This window comes from Hyperoodon ampullatus (assembly GCF_949752795.1).
Source record: "Hyperoodon ampullatus genome assembly, chromosome: 6".
In the NCBI taxonomy this organism is placed as follows: domain Eukaryota; kingdom Metazoa; phylum Chordata; class Mammalia; order Artiodactyla; family Ziphiidae; genus Hyperoodon; species Hyperoodon ampullatus.
In genome coordinates this window covers 71,010,364-71,029,815 of record NC_136919.1, presented here as the reverse complement: position 1 = coordinate 71,029,815, position 19,452 = coordinate 71,010,364, and the positions used below count along the sequence as shown (strand labels likewise).

The 19,452-nt window shown below is 35.6% G+C and overlaps 1 protein-coding gene across 1 annotated transcript in view; it reads left to right on the top strand.

The window, feature by feature from the left end:
- Window positions 1-19,452, top strand: part of JAK2 (Janus kinase 2) — a 138,647-nt gene that overhangs the window by 68,268 nt on the left and 50,927 nt on the right. The window contains exons 3-4 of the mRNA XM_079706852.1: window positions 6,762-6,885; window positions 13,185-13,302. Coding sequence (XP_079562978.1) covers window positions 6,762-6,885; window positions 13,185-13,302 — 242 coding nt within the window. The remainder of the gene's footprint in view (window positions 1-6,761; window positions 6,886-13,184; window positions 13,303-19,452) is intronic.

Sequence of the window (19,452 nt, the reverse complement as noted above, 5' to 3'; positions counted from 1 at the left end):
ACATTTTAGGTAATATAGGAGATCTGGATTCTGATTCCTTTTGGGGATTTTAAAATTATCCATCTGTTACTGATTTTTTTGTTTGTTTAATTTTCTATGGTCATAGTGTATACTCTGTATAATTTCAGTCCTTTGAAATTTTTTGAGACTTTCATTGTTACTTAGATTATCAACTGTCTTGTTTAATATTTCACATGCATTTGAAAATGGTGTATATTCTGCACTTGCTAGGTGTAGTATTCTCTAAATGTAAACTAAATTTGAATTGGTTAGTTTTTAATTTTTATGTCCTTTTATTTTGATTTTTTTGTCTTTTCCCAGTTTCTGAGAGATTTTGAATGTGTTTCTCCTTCTGGTTCTATGTTTTTTTGCTTCATGTATTTTGTAGCCATGTTATTAGTTGTACACACATTTAATATTATTATGTCTTCCTGTTGAACTGACCCTTTTATCACTGTGAAGTGTTCCTTTTTTTCGCAACTAATGCTTCTTCCTAACGTTTATTTCATCTGATGCTAATGTTGACTCATCAGGTTTCTTTTGGTTTGTGTTTGCATCATGTATCATTTTCTTACTTTTTAGCTTCAGCCTATCTGTATCTCACATTTAAAGTATGTCTCTTGTAAATAACACAAAGTTTTTTTTTATAATCCAGACTGATAGAATATGCATTTTAATTGGCTCATTTACATTTATGTAATATAATCAGTAATATAATTACTGATATACTTGTGTTTAAATTTATTATCTTGTTTTCTGTTTATCTGTCTTCATTTTGTTTTCCTTTTCTACCTTTTTTAGGTTGATCAAGTATTTTTCTTTTTTTCCCCTTTCTTTACTTCATCTCTTCTATTGGATTTTTTTGTACTAGTTTTGGTATTTTTCTTTTGGTGGCTACCCTAGATATTATAATGTACATTTTTGGCTTATTACAGTCTTAAACTAGTATGTTATTTTTCAGACAATTCAAGAACTTTATAACAGTTTAACTCCATTTACTTCTTTTCACATTTGGTGCTATTGATATAGTATACTTTACTTTTGTATACATCATAAACACACAGGGCACTTATATTATTATTACTTTAAATAGTCATTGTTCTTTTATCTTTACCTTTTCCCATGTTCTTCATTTTTCCTACAGTTCCATGCTTTCATCTGTCATCATTTTCCTTCAGTCTAAAGAGCTCCTTTTAATATTTCTTGTATTGCAGATCTGCTGGTGACAAATTCCTTCAGCTCTTGTTTATCTTTACTCCTCTTGAACCTCTTGATAAATTTTTTACCTCTGTTAAAGGAAACCAGAGCCAAACAAAAGTTAAAGTGATAAAGATGGACTTTATTTAAACAACTATTGTAGTAGGGGAAGCTACTCCAGTAGAGAAGTGGGCTTAATTCTAGATACAGTCTGAATGAGTGGGAATTTATAGCCAAGGAGCAAGTAGGGTGGGGGCATTGGTGAATGGAACATTACTAGAGGAGACATAAAGTCTGGGAATATTTTTGGCTGAACCAGCCTAACAGAGGATTCTTGCTGAGCAGGCCAAGGTGATCATCTACCACCTGGGGGATGGTAGGGGTGAAGAATTTGATCAGATATCAAAGGTGGCGAAATCTTGCTGAAAGGACTTAAGCAGGATTCCTGCTTAAACTGAATTCTACAAGGAAATACATGGTTGGGACTTGTTAGGGAGAGGGTTCAGAGGAGCCTGACTAAAATTTGGTCAAGCAAAGAATGTTTGTCACCTCTTTGTACTTTTGTGTTTTCTTGTTGTCTTTACTGTCGTTACACTTAATTTCTTGAATTGTAATTCTCTAATGGCTTCTCTATGTCATCTACTACACTGTGAGATCCTTAGAGTTAGGCACTATTTTCATTTTTGTGTTTTCCATACCTATCTTGTGCATATTATAGAATAGGGACTCTGTTAATATTAGTGGAATGATGACTATTCTTGGTCTAGAATGATACAGAATTAAATCACAATTCTGGTAATGGCTTGGAAAAGAAGAAACATTTTGAACTAATTAATATGATTTTATTAATAAATAAAAATAAGAATAATTTGGACTTGGTGTGTAGGGAAAGAAAGGGAGTTAAAAATGACTTTGAGGTTTCTTTGAGGTCCAATCTATTCAAAATAATGTATATCTCAAACACAGTATCACTGCCTTTTCTTCCTTCCTAGGACAGTCCAATTAACATGAACTAGTAAGAAAAACATGAAATAACTATTAATATATAATTGCCATTTTGGAATAAGGTAGTGTGACTAAACATGACTATAAGCACTGTCTTCTGCTTGTTTTTTTTTTTTTTTTTTTTTTTTTTGCTGTACATGGGCCTCTCACTGTTGTGGCCTCTCCCGTTGCGGAGCACAGGCTCCGGATGTGCAGGCTCAGCAGCCATGGCTCACGGGCCCAGCCACTCCGCGGCATGCGGGATCCTCCCGGACCGGGGCACGAACCCGTGTCCCCTGCATCGGCAGGCGGACTCTCAACCACTGTGCCACCAGGGAAGCCCTGTTTTCTGCTTTTGTTTGAAGGGTGACGTAACTATTTTTCTTTTGGTGTGTGTCTCCTTGTTCTGACCCTTTTGTGCCAATGTATATGGGTACATTTATTTTCCTATCTTGATACCTGTCATTAAGGTATGGAGTCTTACTTACGTTAAGAAATCATTTTTCATCATTTTAAGAAATCCTTATGATTCATCAGTATGAGTTCACTTTTCCGGCTTTGTGTAATTATGCTATTGTTTGAAAATCATGCCATCATCTTGTTCAGAAAATATCCTTATCATCATATGCTAAGAATAATGGTTCCATATACAGTTTTATTTGCATGATTACATTTAAACTGAGTGCTACTTTTTTGCTAAGGTTCTCTTTTCAGTAGTTTTTTTTTTTTCCCCAAGGCAATCTCATATCCGGTCTTTTGTGGTCCCTTCCTGGGCAGTTTCATCTCCCACTGTGTCTCTCATGTATATACCTGAAACACTGGCAATGTGACCCATTTTGTGCATAGAGGAGAGATAGTACCTTGTACCTTCTAGATAAAAGAAGTAGTATGTGCAAGGCACACAGACATGGGATTATAATGCTAACTTTTGATTGATTAGATAATGTTCTTCAAAATTTCAAGTTTAAAATATTTTTTCGATGCATAATTAGCCTAGATCGAGATAATACTCAGACAAAATAATTATTTCTCAAATTATTTGAATGGTATTATTTCCTGTCATCTTATGGTTATTTTAAAGTTTAGAGAATAACAAGCCATTATTCTCTACAGTTTCAAGATGATACACATGGTAAACCCTTATCTTGGTATTCATTAGTGTCTTTTTTCTTTTTTTCCCTTTCCCATTCCTTTCTTTTTGACATGAAGCTTCCTGCTTTTACTTAATGAATTCTTTTTAAAGAAAGAAGTTTCTTCTCCACTGTACTTTTACCTTCCTTTTCCCTTAGTCCCATCCTGGCAACTAAGACAATAATCTCTTGTATATCCTCCCAGAGTTTTCTCCATAATCATATAATCATATAGGGACACACAATCCCCCTCCCTCCCATACCCACAGTCATTGGGATTTTGAGATTATATATTATTTTATAAAATGGAATCATATTACATACCCTTGTGTGCTTCTTGCTTTTCTCATGAAAATATACATTGTGAAAAATCTAATTAAGCCAACTGCTTTTGTACTAACTTATTCTTTTTATTGAATTTCATAATGGTCCACGGCATAGATTATACCACCACAATTTTTTCATATCTTCTGCTCTCAAATTTATATTTTATTTCTTTCTATTTTCTTACTACTATACTACATTTTTAGGAGTACATAGAAGAGATTGCTGGGTTAAAAGGATATTTTAAATTTTTACTGACATTGATTTCTCAAAATTGTATAGGTACTCCTTTCTCAGAAGCTGCAGTAGTTTACATTTCTAGCAATTATGTCATAGCTCCCTTTTCACTGCAACTCAGTCAGCACTAGGTGCTACCCCTCTTATTATTTTTGCTAGTTGAATGGGGATAAAGTGATATTAATTTAAATTTGCATTTTCTTCATTACTAAGTATTACCATCCTTTCCCATGTTTATTAGTCATGTGGATTTGCTCTACTGTGAATAACTTATTTCCATTTTTTGCCATTTTCACTTTTTATTTTTCTGTTTTGCCTTTTTAATCCTGATTTTTTAATTTTAAAATATTTCAAGTAATTCTTTGTGTAGAAAGATAAAATACATATCAGTGTGCTCACCACCCAACTTTTCAGATTCATCATTTTGTCATTTTACTTCAGACTTTTTTCTACTATGTTATCGTGATGAATTATATTAATAGATTTTCCTAATTTGTCCATCTCTGCATTCTTAGGATAAATGAACTTTGTCATAATTTTTTTCTAAGAAACATTGCTGGATTTGGTTTGCAAATATTTATTTTAGGATTTTTGAATCTATTTTTGTAAGTGAAATCTGTCCTTTTATGATGTCTTTATCTGGTTTTGGTATCATGCTCAAACTGAAGTCACAAAATGTGTGTCAGTTTTTCTGTTCTCTTTTTCTGTTCTCTGTAATAGTATACTTAAGACTGGAATTGTCTTCATATTTAGTTGAACTCACGTATAAATTTCATCTGAGTCTGCTGGTGGTTTTCTCTTTCTTCTTTGTCATTCTTCCTTTTTTTCCCCTTCTTCCTCCTTTCTTCTCCTCAACTTTTTTTTTTTTTTTTTTTTTTTTGTGGTACACAGGCCTCTCGCTGTTGTGGCCTCTCCCGTTGTGGAGCACAGGCTCCGGACGCGCAGGCTCAGCAGCTATGGCTCACGGGCCTAGCCGCTCCGCGGCATGTGGGATCTTCCCGGACTGGGGCATGAACCCATGTCCCCTGCATCGGCAGGCGGACTCTCAACCACTGCGCCACCAGGGAAGCCCTGACCTCAACTTTTTAAGTGCTTAGATTGTTTCTTTAATAGGTATTTTTCTTTTGAAGTTTTAAAATTCTTGAATCCATTTTTTAAAGTTATGTAGATTTTCAAAAATTGTCCAGTTGTCTACATTTTCAAATTTACTGCCAAAATTTATTCTAACACTCTTTTTGTCTTTATAACGTATACCTGTAATTATACTTTAAAAAATTCTTAATGTTTATCTATGCCTCTTTTTTTTTTTTTTCTTGATCAGGCTGGACAAAGGCTTATTTATTTTGTTAGTAATTACAAATAATCAGATTTTATTTTGTTGATTCTCTTTATTGAATCTTTATTCTCTGTTAACTTCTACTCTATCATGTCCTTCTTTCATCTGTCTTTGGGATTAGTCTGTTGTTTTCTAATGTATTGAGTTAGATAATTTAGGTCATTATCTGTGATTTTCTAATATAAGCAGGTTAAAGCTACAATTTTACCTCTTGAGCATCACTTTAGTTATATTCCATCATTTAATACATGGTATTGGTCATCATTCATTATAAGTGCTTTTAAATTTCTGTTATAATTTCTCCTATGACCTGTGAGATATTTAGAAGTATTTGTAAATTCAAAAATGATGCAAGGATACAGTTTCAAAGTTGTTACTGAATACTGTTTTTATATATAACTAATTGCAATTATTACATATTTATGAGTAGACAGTTATGTTAATAACTTAAATTAAAAAATTATTTATTTATTTTTTTTGCGGTATGTGGGCCTCCCACTGCTGCGGCCCCTCCCGCCGCGGAGCACAGGCCCCGGACACACAGGCCCAGCGGCCATGGCCCACGGGCCCAGCTGCTCCGCGGCATGCGGGATCCTCCCAGACCGGGGCACGAACCCACCTCCCCCGCATCGGCAGGAGGACTCCCAACCACTGCGCCACCAGGGAAGCCCTTAAATAAAAAATTTAAATCTTCATTGTCAGTGTGTCAAGTTGGTGTCGTTTTGCCTACAGTGGAAAAGAATGAAAACATCACTAGAGTAAACATACTTTCTGTGAGGCTTATGTTTACAAATATATAGGATTAAAAATTTTTTTCTTAGTATTCATTTCTGATTTAATTGAAGTGTGATTAGAAAACATGGTATGTATGATCATTCTCTGGCATTTTTGGAGACTTGTTTTTAGTCTCCACATGATTGGTATTTATTTGTTTGGGTGTATGTATGTGTGAATGTTCTGTATGTGCTTGGAAATAATATGCGTTATTTAATTGTGTGACTTAGGTGTTCTGTATGTTTTTTTAAAAGTCCACTGTCCTTCAGCCTTTTGTTAATGTACCTCCTAAAATATCTTTGAAAACAATTCTTGTATTTTAAGTTGATGTTTAAAGTTTTTCATTGTAAGTTTAAATAGTGCAGAGGATATAATGACTAGTAAATTGTGTAAAACTTGACATTTAAAAATAAAACTGATTCACTGTTCTCTTTAAAGCATCTGATGACTCCTAAGTATTTTAGTTATTTGGTACCCTCATTATTATTTAAAACACACGTAACTTTGTATCAACCTTACTGTACAGGACAACTAAAAAACTAGATAAAATATATTTTATAATGTGCTTGAAAGAATCCTAGCAATCAAATTTTAAAATATAGGGGAAAAATATATTTAATTAAGAATTCAGTTGTAAGTCGTGTTGAACAAGAAGATTTTGACTGCTACTGCATTTTGTGCTGATTTTAAGTGTTGTTACTTCAGACCCATTGCAGATTATAGATCTTATGTAAATGTACTTCACTATCTAATAATTTTTTTTTCTGCTTCTTTCCTAGGAATCACACCTGTGTATCATAGTATGTTTGCTTTAATGAATGAAACAGAAAGGATCTGGTATCCACCCAACCACGTCTTCCATATAGATGAATCAACCAGGCACAATGTACTCTACAGAGTCAGGTACTTTCTCCAGTAAAGTGACTAATTAACTTAATAGTAAAAGGGCAAAGTGGGAGAAATTATCAACCATATTTTTTAATTGCAAGGTCTTTAATATCGGAGACCAGAACCAATTAGCATCTAATTTTCTTCAATTAAGACTCTCTTTCCCCACTAGAGAAAGTGTTCATACATGTTCTTTAACTAGAATGCTCTGAGAATAAACCTGTCTTGGTGAGATGCTACTTTACCACTTAAGATTATAATTAAAATTTGAACAGGGCAAGAATGGCCTTTACTAGCAAAATCCTAAATGTTTGGAATATTGATAGTTTCCCAGGAAATTTGATGTTTTGTTCAATAATATGTAATCTCACATTTTTTCTTTTTAATAACTTTTTTTTAAGTTGAAGTGAAGGAAAGATAAGATTTTGCCAGTGATTATTTACAACCTCAAATTATAAGTTACTTTATTTGATAATCTTTGGTAATATGTAGTACCAATTTAGAGAAATCCAGAGGTACTTTTCCATTCAAAAGGATGAAACAAAGAAATAAGTTTGATCTCTGGTTCTTACTTATGAAATAGATCCATTCCATACAGGGTCAGTGTTGCATAGTAAAAAAGAAAATGGACTCATGTTTCTAAAAAGAAAAGAAAAGGAGACCTTAATAAACTAAGACTTAAAAGAGGCATCCTGGGCTTCCCTGGTGGCACAGTGGTTGAGAGTCCGCCTGCCGATGCGGGGAACACGGGTTCGTGCCTCGGTCCGGGAAGATCCCACATGCTGCGGAGCGGCTGGGCCCGTGAGCCGTGGCCGCTGAGCCTGCACCTCCAGAGCCTGTGCTCCGCAACGGGAGAGGCCACAACAGTGAGAGGCCAGCATACTGCAAAAAAAAAAAAAAAAAAAAGAGAGGCATTCTTACCATGACAAAGTATATCTGCAAAAAACATGTGTCAAATAATATTCTTAAATGGTAAAATGTTAGAAGCATTCTCTTTAAAATCAGGAACAAGATGTATAGAAAACAAAGATGGCTGTGATCACTGCTTATATATAGGATTTTGGTGGAGTTCCTAACCAGTATAGTAAGACAGGAAAAATAAATAAAATATTTCATAATTGAGAACAAAGAAGCAAAAAGTCATTATTTGGGGATGATATGATTGTGAACATAGGAAATATGAACAAATCTACAGGCATCAATAATAATCATTCAGCAGAAGGCTAGATTTACGTGATCAGTATGTTAAAAAATTAACTATTTCCATGCACCACAAACAAACAGAAAGAGGTCACTTAAAATAATGACTAATAACAACAAAAAACATAAGGTACCTAGGATTAAATCTATTCAAAGTTATGTAAGACTTATGCAGATTTTAAGACTTTTCAATTTGTGTTATTTAAAGAAGCAGGGTAATATGCATATGTTTCACAAAATATCAGTATCTTATTAAGAATCTTTTCTTTATCACTTTCTATAATTACTATCTGCAATCAGCAAGTAGTATATCTTTTTTTTTAATGTTTGTAGAGCAGTGATCTGCAGTCTTTTTCTGTAAGAAGCCAGATAGTAAATGTTTTAGGCATTGAAGGCCATACTGTCTCTGTTGTAGTTATTCAACTCTATTATTATAGTGTGAAAGCAACCATAGACAGTAAGTAAATGAATGGCCATGACTGTGTTCCAGTAAAACTTTATAAAAATTGGTAGTGGAACAGATTGGGCCTGTGAGCCATAGTTTGCTGACCTCTTCTTGAGAATGAAAAAATATGTCCCTTTATCAAATTCATGACTTTCTCATATTTTTAAACTAAGGGGGCACATATCCATTGCTACCTATAATCAAAAGTTCCAAGGATAGTCTAACCAGAAACTACCCAAAAGGAGATTTTATATAATTAAAAAAAAATTCCACCTACCTTTTGTTCAGAGGCTATTCTTCGTTTGATTTATTACATATTTATGGGTTATTTCAAAATCAGCATAAAAGAGCAACAATTATAAAACTGTGTTGGAGGGCTTATACTGTATAAAGATGTAACTTTTATGACAAATATAGAATAAAGGGAATGGAACAGAGTTTCTGTATTTTATTGAAATTAAGTTGATATGAATAAGAACTAGATTGTTTAAGTTAAAATGTCTGTTGTAATCCTCTGGGAGACTCCTGTGAAAATAACTCAAAAATATATAGTAAAAGATAAAACAAGACACTTAATGTATGTAATACACTAGAAAATATCTATAGTAATAATGGAGGAATATATGAACAAAAAATCAATAAAAAGCCTAATAGAAGCAAAATGACAGATATAATAAATACTTTATTAACAGTAATTGCCTTAAATGTAAACGAATTAAACACTCAGGTCAAAAGGCAGAGATTGGAGGACTGAATTTAAAAAAAACCTTAAATTACATGCTATCTATAAGAGGCACACTTTGCATTCAAAAACACAAATAACTTGAAAGTAAAGGATTTAAAAAGATAAAACAGGCATTCAGTAACCAAAAGAGAGCTGGAGTAGCTGTATTAATATCAGACAAAATTGTCTTTAAGATATATATTGTTGCTAGAGACAGAGGAGGGACATTTTATAATTATCAAGGAGTTAATCTGTTAAGAAACATAATAACATTTGTTTAGAATTGTTATAAGTTGTATCCAACTACAGAGCTCCAAAATAAATGAAGCAGTAATGAAAGAATTAAAAGGAAAACTAGACAATTCAACAATAATAGTTGGAGACTTCAATACGTCACTTTCAGTAATGGACAGAACAACTAGACAGAAGATCAGCAAGGAAATAGAAGACTTGACCAACACTGTAAACCAGCTAGACATACATATATAGAACACTGCACCCAACCACAGCACAATACACATTCTTTTTAAGTGCATATGGAATATTCTCCAGGATAGATCATACGTTAGTCCACAAAATGAATCTCAATAAATTTACAAAGATTGAAGTCATACAAAGTATGTTCTCTGACCACAGTGGAATTAAATTAGGAATCATTAACAGAAGGAGATCTGGAAAATTCACAAATACATGGTAATTAACAACACGCTTATAAATAACTGAGGGGTCAAAGAAGAAATCACAAAGGAAAATGGAAAATACTTTGATATGACTGAAAATGAAAACGGGTCATATCAAAACTTATGGTATGCAGCTAAAACAATGCTTAAAGGAAATTCATAGCTATAAGTGCCTATATTAAAAAAGAAAAAAGTTCTGAAAGCCATTAATATTCCACTTTAACAAAATAGAAAAAGAAGAGTAAATTAAATTCAAATCAAGTTGAAGGAAGGAAATAATAAAGATCAGAGTAGAAATAAATGAAATAGAGAATAGGAAGACAACAGAAAATCAAGAAACCAAAAGTTGGTTCTTTGAAAAGATCAACAATGTCAGTAAACCTTTAGCTAGACTGACCAAGATAAAAAGAGAAGCTTAAATTATTAAAATCAGGAATAAAAGAGGTAACATTACTGTGACCTTACAGAAATAAAAAGGATTATAAGGAACAACTGTATGCCAACAAACTACATAACCAAATGAAATGGACAAATGTTTAGAAAGACACAAACTGTAGAACTGACAAAGCAAGAAGTAGAATGTCTGAATAGACCTTAACAAGTAAAGAAATGGAATTCAATTAGTAATTTAAAAAAACTTTCCTGGGCTTCCCTGGTGGCGCAGTGGTTGAGAGTCCGCCTGCCGATGCGGGGGATGCGGGTTCGTGCCCCGGTCTGGGAGGATCCCACATGCCGCGGAGCGGCTGGGCCCGTGAGCTATGGCCGCTGAGCCTGCGCGTCCGGAGCCTGTGCTCCGCAACGGGAGAGGCCACAGCAGTGAGATGCCCACGTACTGCCAAAAAAAAAAAAAAAAGGTGGACGATAACACATTGTTATAAATTTGTCAGATTAGGGACTTCCCTGGTGGTCCAGTGGTTAAGACTCCATGCTGCCAATGCAGGGGGCACAGGTTCGATCCCTGGTTGGGGAACTAAGATCCCATGTGCTGCGCGATGTGGCCAAAAGATTTAAAAAAATTTGTCAAATTACCTCTTATTAAGTGGAACATAGGGTGCCACATGGTGAGCCACATTTCAACAACAGACTACAAGAGGAATTGAAGGAGAAAAAAGTTTATTACTCACAGGTTCTTGAGGAAGTACCCGCATGCCTTAAGGGGTCACATGGAGAGGTCAAGGCACAGTGCAGATAGAGTCAGGACCTGGAGCACGTGCCTTTATTAGGGTTTAAGTGTAGAGTACCTTGGGGTTCCTGGACTAAGGCCAGACTGGTCAATTCAAAAGAGTTGGGTTTTGGTAAGCCACGTAGGGATCTTATTGAAGAGGTGCATAGGACTAGACACTGGGAGGCAGGGATGACTGTTGATCACAGAGGCTGTTGGGGAAGTCGTATAAGGAACTTACATTTGCTTGTGACTCTGCAAGTTGTTCTCTAGGGCATGCGTTTGTGTGGGAGCTAATGTTAGTTTAAGGTCACTACAGGACCCTTGACGAAACAAAATGAATGCTGAGTCAGCAGCACCATAGATTAACTTAGCTAAACTCTCCACCCAAGTGTTGGCAAGGATGTGACCTATTGGGACACTCATACATTGTTGTTAGAAGTATAAAATAGTGCTGCTTTGAAAGACAGTTTGGCTACTCCTTTAAAAGATAAACATGGAATTATCATATGATTCAGCAGTGCCACCCTAGGTATATATGCAAGAGAAATGAAAACATACATTCACAGGAAAGAAAACTTGTGTATGATTATTCATAGCAACATTATTCACAATAGCAAAAAGATGGAAACAAACCAAATGTCCATGAAGTCATGAATGGTTAAGCAAAATGTGGTATATCCGTACAATGGGAATTTAATTGGGCAATAAAAAGAAATGAAGTACTGATGCTGCTATAAATGCGGATGATCCTTGAAAACATTATGCTAAGTGAAAGAAGGTAGAAAAAGCCACATATTATATGATTCCATTTATATAAAATATCCAGAATAGACAAATTTATAGAGGTAGACTAGTGGTAACTTAGGGCTGAGGAGTAGATATGGGTGGCTTGGGTAGGGAATTTCTTTTATGGGAGATAAAGATGTTCTAAAGTTAGGTTGTGGTGATGTTTGTACAGTGCTTTGAATATACTAAAAACATTGAATTGTATACTTTAAATGAGTGAACTTTATGTGAATTATATCTCAGTAGAGCTGTAAATAAAAAAAGCAATATAGAATTTGTTTGTTTCTCTGAAGGACAAGTTTGTAACCTCCATTTTTTTAAACTGAAATATAGTCAATTTACAATGTTGTGTTAGTTTCTTGTGTACAGTAAAATGATTCAGTTATACATATTTATATATATTCTTTTTCATATTCTTTTCCATTATAGCTTATTACAGGATATTGAATATCCCTGTGCTATATAGTAGGACCTTGTTTATCAATTCTGTATATAATAGTTTGCATCTGCTAACCCCAAACTCACAATCCAACCCTCCCCCACTCCCCTTCCCCTTTGGCGACCACAAGTCTGTTCTCTATGTCTGTGAGTCTGTTTCTGTTTCATAGATAAGTTCATTTGTGTCATATTTTAGATTCCACAGGTAAGTGATATCATATGGTATTTGTCTTTCTCTTTCTGACTGGCTTCGCTTAATATGATAATCTCTAGGTCTGTCTGTGTAGCTGCAAATGGCATTATTTCATTCTTTTTTATGTAATCTCTGTTTCTGTAAAGAAGAAGCAATTATTTGTTTTCACACCAAATTAGCATTTTCAGATTCCTCTACTGATGTTCCTAGAATTACATTAAAAACTTTTTTTGAATTTTATTTTATTTTTTAATACAGCAGTTTCTTATTAATTATCTATTTTATACATATTAGTGTATATATGTCATTCCCAATCTCCCAATTCATCCCACCATTACCACCCCCCCACTTTCCCCCCTGGTGTCCATACTAAAATTTTTTTTGTTAATGTTTCATTTCTACATTTCTCTATTTTCTATTATTTGCTTCTATGTTCTGTTCATGGAAGAAGGCAGAATATGGATTTTAAAATTATGTTTCTTGTATTTTCTGGCTGTATTATTACCATGGCTTTACCCATATTTCCTTTTGTCCTCACTTGGTATTTAACACTGTTAGTTGTGTTTTCTGATTATGGGATAATACCTTTTGGTAGATCGGAAGTGGTTATATATATACAGTGTGTTTATATTAGAACTGTCGGAGGCTGACTGATTTTTTTGATTGTTTTAATTTTCTCGTAGATTTTACTTTCCTTACTGGTATTGTAATGGCAGCAACAGAACCTATAGGCATGGAATATCTCGAGGTGCTGAAGCTCCTCTTCTTGATGACTTTGTCATGTCTTACCTTTTTGCTCAGGTATGTATATCTGTTAAATGATAAATATCTGGCCATGTAAATGTATCTCTTAATCAGAAAAATATTCACATATGGGAAAATTGATGTTCTGTCTGCACAGCAGGTGCAGAGAGGTAACAAAATTGAGTCTTTTATCACTAATTTTTAATCCCATGGTTTATGGATAATAGAATCTATCTTATAAAGATTCCTAGAATTGCCCCTTTTGAATTTTCTTTTTATTTTAGTGCTTTAGACCATTTTAAGGATTTCACAAGTTTCGACTGAGTTTTACAACATGATTCATGTAGACCTAAGTGGCTGGAATATAGGACAGTGAAATTTCTTTAGAGAAAAAATTTTTAAAATTCCTAAACAATTTCAGACTTAATTAGTGGGTCGTAAAATGTGAAGAAAGTAAGTAATTGCATAAAAAGTGAACTACAGTAGTTTGTGTAGCCCCTCATAGGAAGGTGGCTGGTTGTTGATACTTAGTCTGAGAACTGTGTTCCAGTTGTTTATTAATATTGTTAAATTTTTGTGGTGTTTTTGAACATTTTTAAATGCTTTTATCTATTGCCTTGATTAGTGCTCTTGTGTAAAGATACACCCTTGATATCCCCAAGGTATCAGATCAAGAAGTTCTGAATCAGATCTGCTAATATCATGGGAAATAACCTCACAGATCCTCATAGCTCACATTTCTAACATGTGTAGTAGGGCTAGTTCAGTTTGTGAGCAACAAATTGAAAAATATTTCTCTTTTGCAATATGAGAGCAACCAACTTTTTTGTGTGTGAGGGGGTAAAATATACTTAATAAAATTTACTATTTTAACCATTTTTAAGTGGTCAAATCAGTGGCATTTAATTCAGTACCTTCATATTGTTCTGCAGCCATTACCACCATCCATCTCCAGAACATTTTTCATCTTCCTAAATTGAAACTTTATACCCATTAAAAAATAACTCCTCATTTCCCTCTCCTCCTGACCCCTGGCAGCCACCTTTCTACTTTCTGTCTCTATGAATTTGCTTATTCCAGGTAGCTCATATAAGTGGAATTATACAGTATTTACTCTTTTGTGACTGGCTTATTTCTCTTACCATAATGTCTTCAGGATTCATCCATGTTGTAGCATGTGTCAGAATCTCCTTCCTTTTTAAGGCTGAATAATATTCTATTGTATGTACCACATTTTGTTTACCCATTCATCTCTTGTTGGATAGTTGGGTTGCTTCTACCTTTTGGCTCTTATGAATAATACTGCAATGAACATGGGTGTACAGATATCTCTCTGAGACCCTACTTTCAATTCTTTTGGATATCTATCCAGAAGTGGGATTACTAGATGATATGGTAGTTCTATTTTTAATTTTTTTGAGGAACTGCCATACTGTTTCCATAGCAACAGCACCGTTTTACATTATTACCAGCAGCACACAGCATTCCACATACTCACCAACACTTACTTTATGCTTTTTTGATGATGGCCATTCTGATAGGTGTGAAGTGGTATCTCGTTGTGGTTTTGATTTGCGTTTCCTTAATGATTAGTGATTTAGCACATTTTTAAAATAAGCTTATTGGCCATTTTTATATTTTCTTTGGGGAAATTTCTGTTCAAGTCTTTTGCCCATTTTTTAATCAGATTGTTTTTTTGTTGTCTAGTTCTGTGTGTTCTCTCTGTGTTCTGGTTAACGCCTTATCAGATACATGATTTGCAAATATTTTCTCTCATTCCTTGAGTTGCCTTTTCACTGTTGATTGTGTCCTGTGATGCACAAACATTTTAAGTTTTGATGTAATGCAGTTTATCTATTTTTTCTTTTGTTATCTATGCTTTTGGTGTCAAATCCAAGAAATCATTCCCAAATCCAGTATTATGAAGCTTTCCCCCTTTATTTTTTTATATTTTATGGTTTTAACTCTTATATATAGGTCTTTGATTCATTTTGAAATAATTTTTAAAAATTGAAGTAGGGCTTCCCTGGTGGCGCAGTGGTTGAGAGTCCGCCTGCCAATGCAGGGGACACGGGTTCGTGCCCCGGTCCGGGAAGATCCCACATGCTGCGGAGCGGCTGGGCCCGTGAGCCATGGCTGCTGCGCCTGTGCATCCGGAGCCTGTGCTCCGCAACGGGAGAGGCCACAACAGTGAGAGGCCCGCGTACCACAAAAAAAAAAAAAAAAAAAAAAAAAAATTGAAGTATATTTGATTTACAATGTTGTGTTAATTTCTGCTGAACAGCAACATGATTCATTTTTACATATATAATATTTACATTCTTTTTTATATTCTTTTCAATTATGGTTTATCACAGGATATTGAATATAGTTCCCTGTGCTGTACAGTAGGACCTTGTTATTTATCCATTCTATATATTCTAGTTTGCATCTCCTAACCCCAGACTCCCACTCCGTCCCTCCCTCACCCCCACTCCCCCTTGGCAAACACATGTTCTCTATGTGAGTCTGTTTCTGTTTCATAGATAAGTTCATTTGTGTCATATTTTAGATTCCACATATAAGTGATATCATATGGTATTTGTCTTTCTCTTTCTGACTTCATTTTTTTTTTTTTTTTTTTTTTGCGGTACACGGGCCTCTCACTGTTGTGGCCTCTCCCATTGTGGAGCACAGGGTCCAGATGCACAGGCCCAGCAGCCATGGCTCACGGGCCCAGCCTCTCCGCGGCATGTGGGATCCTCTCGGACCGGGGCACGAACCCGTGTCCCCTGCATCGGCAGGTGGACTCTCAACCACTGCGCCACCAGGGAAGCCCCCTGACTCCATTTTTTTAAAAAATTTTTATTGGAGTATATTGCTTTACAATGTTGTGTTAGTTTCTGCTGCATAGCAAAATAAATCAGTTATACATATACATATATCCACTCTTTTTTAGATTCCCTTCCCATTTAATTCACCACAGAGCACTGAGTAGAGTTCCCTGTGCTATATAGTAGGTTCTCATTAGTTATCTATTTTATATATAGTAGTATATATATGTCAATCCCAGTCTCCCAGTTCATCCCACCCCCAACCCCTTGGTAACCATAAGTTTGTTTCCTACATCTGTGACTCTATTTCTGCTTTGCAAATAAGCTCGTCTGTGTCATTTTTCTAGATTGCACATATAAGTGGTGTTATACAACATTTGTCTTTCTCTTTCTGACTTACTTCACTCTTTATGACAATCTCCAGATCCATCCATGTCACTGCAAATGGCATTATTTTGTTCCTTTTTATGGCTGAGTAATATTTTGTTGTATATATGTACCACATCTTCTTTATCCATTCCTCTGTCAATGGATGTTTAGGTTGCTTCCATGTCCTGGCTATTGTAAATAGTGCTGCAGTGAACATCGGGGTGCATGCATCCTTTTGAATTATGGTTTTTTTCTGGATATGTGCCCAGGAGTGGGATTGCTGGCTCATATGGTAGCTCTGTTTTTAGTTTTTTAAGGAACCTCCATACTGTTCTCCATAGTGGCTGTACCAATTTACATTCCCACCAACAGTGTAGGAGGGTTCCCTTTTCTCCACACCCTCTCCAGCATTTATTGTTTGTAGATTTTTTGATGATGGCCATTTTGACTGGTATGAGGTGATACCTCATTGTAGTTTTTTTTTTTTTTTAAGTAGAGGGAAGGTTTTTTTATGTATTTATATTTATTTTTGGCTGTGTTGGGTCTTCGTTTCATGCGAGGGCTTTCTCTAGTTGCGGCGAGCGGGGGCCACTCTTCATCACGGTGTGCAGACCTTTCACTATTGTGGCCTCTCTTGTTGCAGGGCCCAGGCTCCAGACGCGCAGGCTCAGTAGTTGTGGCTCACGGGCCTAGTTGCTCCGCGGCATGTGGGATCTTCCCAGACCAGGGCTCGAACCCGTGTCCCCTGCATTGGCAGGCAGATTCTCACCACTGCACCACCAGCGAAGCCCCCCTCATTGTAGTTTTGATTTGCATTTCTCCAATAATTAATGTTGAGCATCTTTTCATGTGTTTTTTGGCCATCCGTTTGTCTTCTTTGGAGAAATATCTATTTAGATCTTCTGCCCATTTTTCAGTTGGGTTGTTTGGTTTTTTTTTGATATTGAGCTGCATGAGCTATTTGTATATTTTGGAGATTAATCCCTTGTTGGTTGCTTCGTTTGCAAATATTTTCTCCCATTCTGAGGGTTGTCTTTTCATTTTGTTTATGGTTTTCTTTGCTGTGCATAAGATTTTAAGTTTAATTAGGTCCATTTGTTTATTTTTGTTTTTATTTTCATTACTCTAGGTGGTATGACTTACTTCACTCCTATGATAATCTCTAGATCCATCCATGTTTCTGCAAATGGCATTATTTCCTTCATTTTTATGGCTGAATAGTATTCCATTGTATATATGTACCACATCTTCTTTATCCATTCATCTGTTGATGGACATTTAGGTTGTTTACATGTCTTGGCTATTGTGAATAGAGCTGCTGTGAACATAGGGATACATGTATCTTTTTTTTTTTTTTTTTTGCGGTACGCGGGCCTCTCACTGTTGTGGCCTCTCCCGTTGCGGAGCACAGGCTCCAGACGCACAGGCTCAGTGGCCATGGCTCACGGGCCCAGCCGCTCCGCGGCATGTGGGATCTTCCCGGACCGGGGCACGAACCTGTGTCCCCTGCATCAGCAGGTGGACTCTCAACCACTGCGCCACCAGGGAAGCCCTGCCTGTATCTTTTTGAATTATAGTTTTTCCAGATATATGCCAAGAGTGGGATTGCTGGATCATATGGCAACTCTGTTTTTAGTTTTGAGGTGCTTCCATACTGTTCTCCATAGTGGCTGCACCAACTTACATTCCCTCCAATAGTGTAGGAGGGTTCCCTTTTCTCCACATCCTCTCCAGCATTTGTTACTTGTAGACTTTTTAATGATAGCTATTCTGACAAGTGTGAGGTGGTATCTCGTAGTTTCGATTTGCATTTCTCTCACAATTAATGATGTGGAGCATCTGCTCATGTGCCTGTTGGCCATCTGTATGTTTTCTTTGGAGAAATGTCTTTATATCTTCTGCCCATTTTTCAATTAGGTTATTTGTTTTGTTGTTATTGAATTGTATGAGCTATTTGTATATTTTGGAAATTAAGCCCTTGTTTGTCACATCATTTGCAGGTATTTTCTCCCATTCTGTAGGTTGTCTTTTCATTGTGTTATGGTTTCCTTTGCTATGTAAAAGCTTGTAAGTTTGGACTAGGTCCCAGTTGTTTGTTTTTGCTTTTATTTCTATTGCCTTGGTAAACTGACCATTGGTATGATTTATGTCAGAGAGTGTTTTGCCAGTGTTCTCTTCTAGGAGTTTTCTGGTATCATGTCTTATATTTAAGTCTTTAAGCCATTTTGAGTTTATTTGTGTATACAGTGTGAGGGTGTCTTCTGATTTCATTGATTTACATGCAGCTGTCCAACTTTCCCAACACCACTTGCTGAAGAGACTTTTTTCCATTGTATATTCTTGTCTCCTTTGTTGAAGATTAATTGACTGTAGGTGTGTGGGTTTATTTCTGGGCTCTATATTCTGTTTCATTGATCCATATGACTGTTTTTGTACCAGTACCATACTGTTTTGATTACTGTAGCTTTTAATATTGTCTGAAGTCTGGGAGGGTATGCCTCCTGCTTTGCTCTTTTTCCTCAGGATTGCCCTGGCAATTCTGGGTCTTTTATGGTTTCATACAAATTTTAGGATTATTTGGGAATTCCCTGGTGGTCTAGTGGTTAGGACTTGGCACTTTCACTGCTGGGGCCCAGGTTCAATCCCTGGTCAGGAACTAAGAATCCTGCAGGCTGCACAGCACAGCCAAAACTAAAAAATAAAAATTAGGATTATTTGTTCTAGTTCTGTGAAAAATATCATGGGTAATTTGAAGGGGTTGCATTAAATCTGTAGATTTCTTTGGGTAGTATGGCCATTTTAATAATATTAATTCTTCCAATCCAAGAGCATGGGATATCTTTGTATTTCTTTGAATCATCTTCAGTTTCCTTTATTAATGTTTTATAGTTTTCAGCATATGTCTTTCACCTCCTTGATCAGCTTTATTCCTAATTATTTTATTTTTTGGATGTGGTTTTAAAAGGGATTGTTCTTTAATGTTCCTTTTCTGATATTTCATTTTTAGGGTAAAGAAATGCAACCG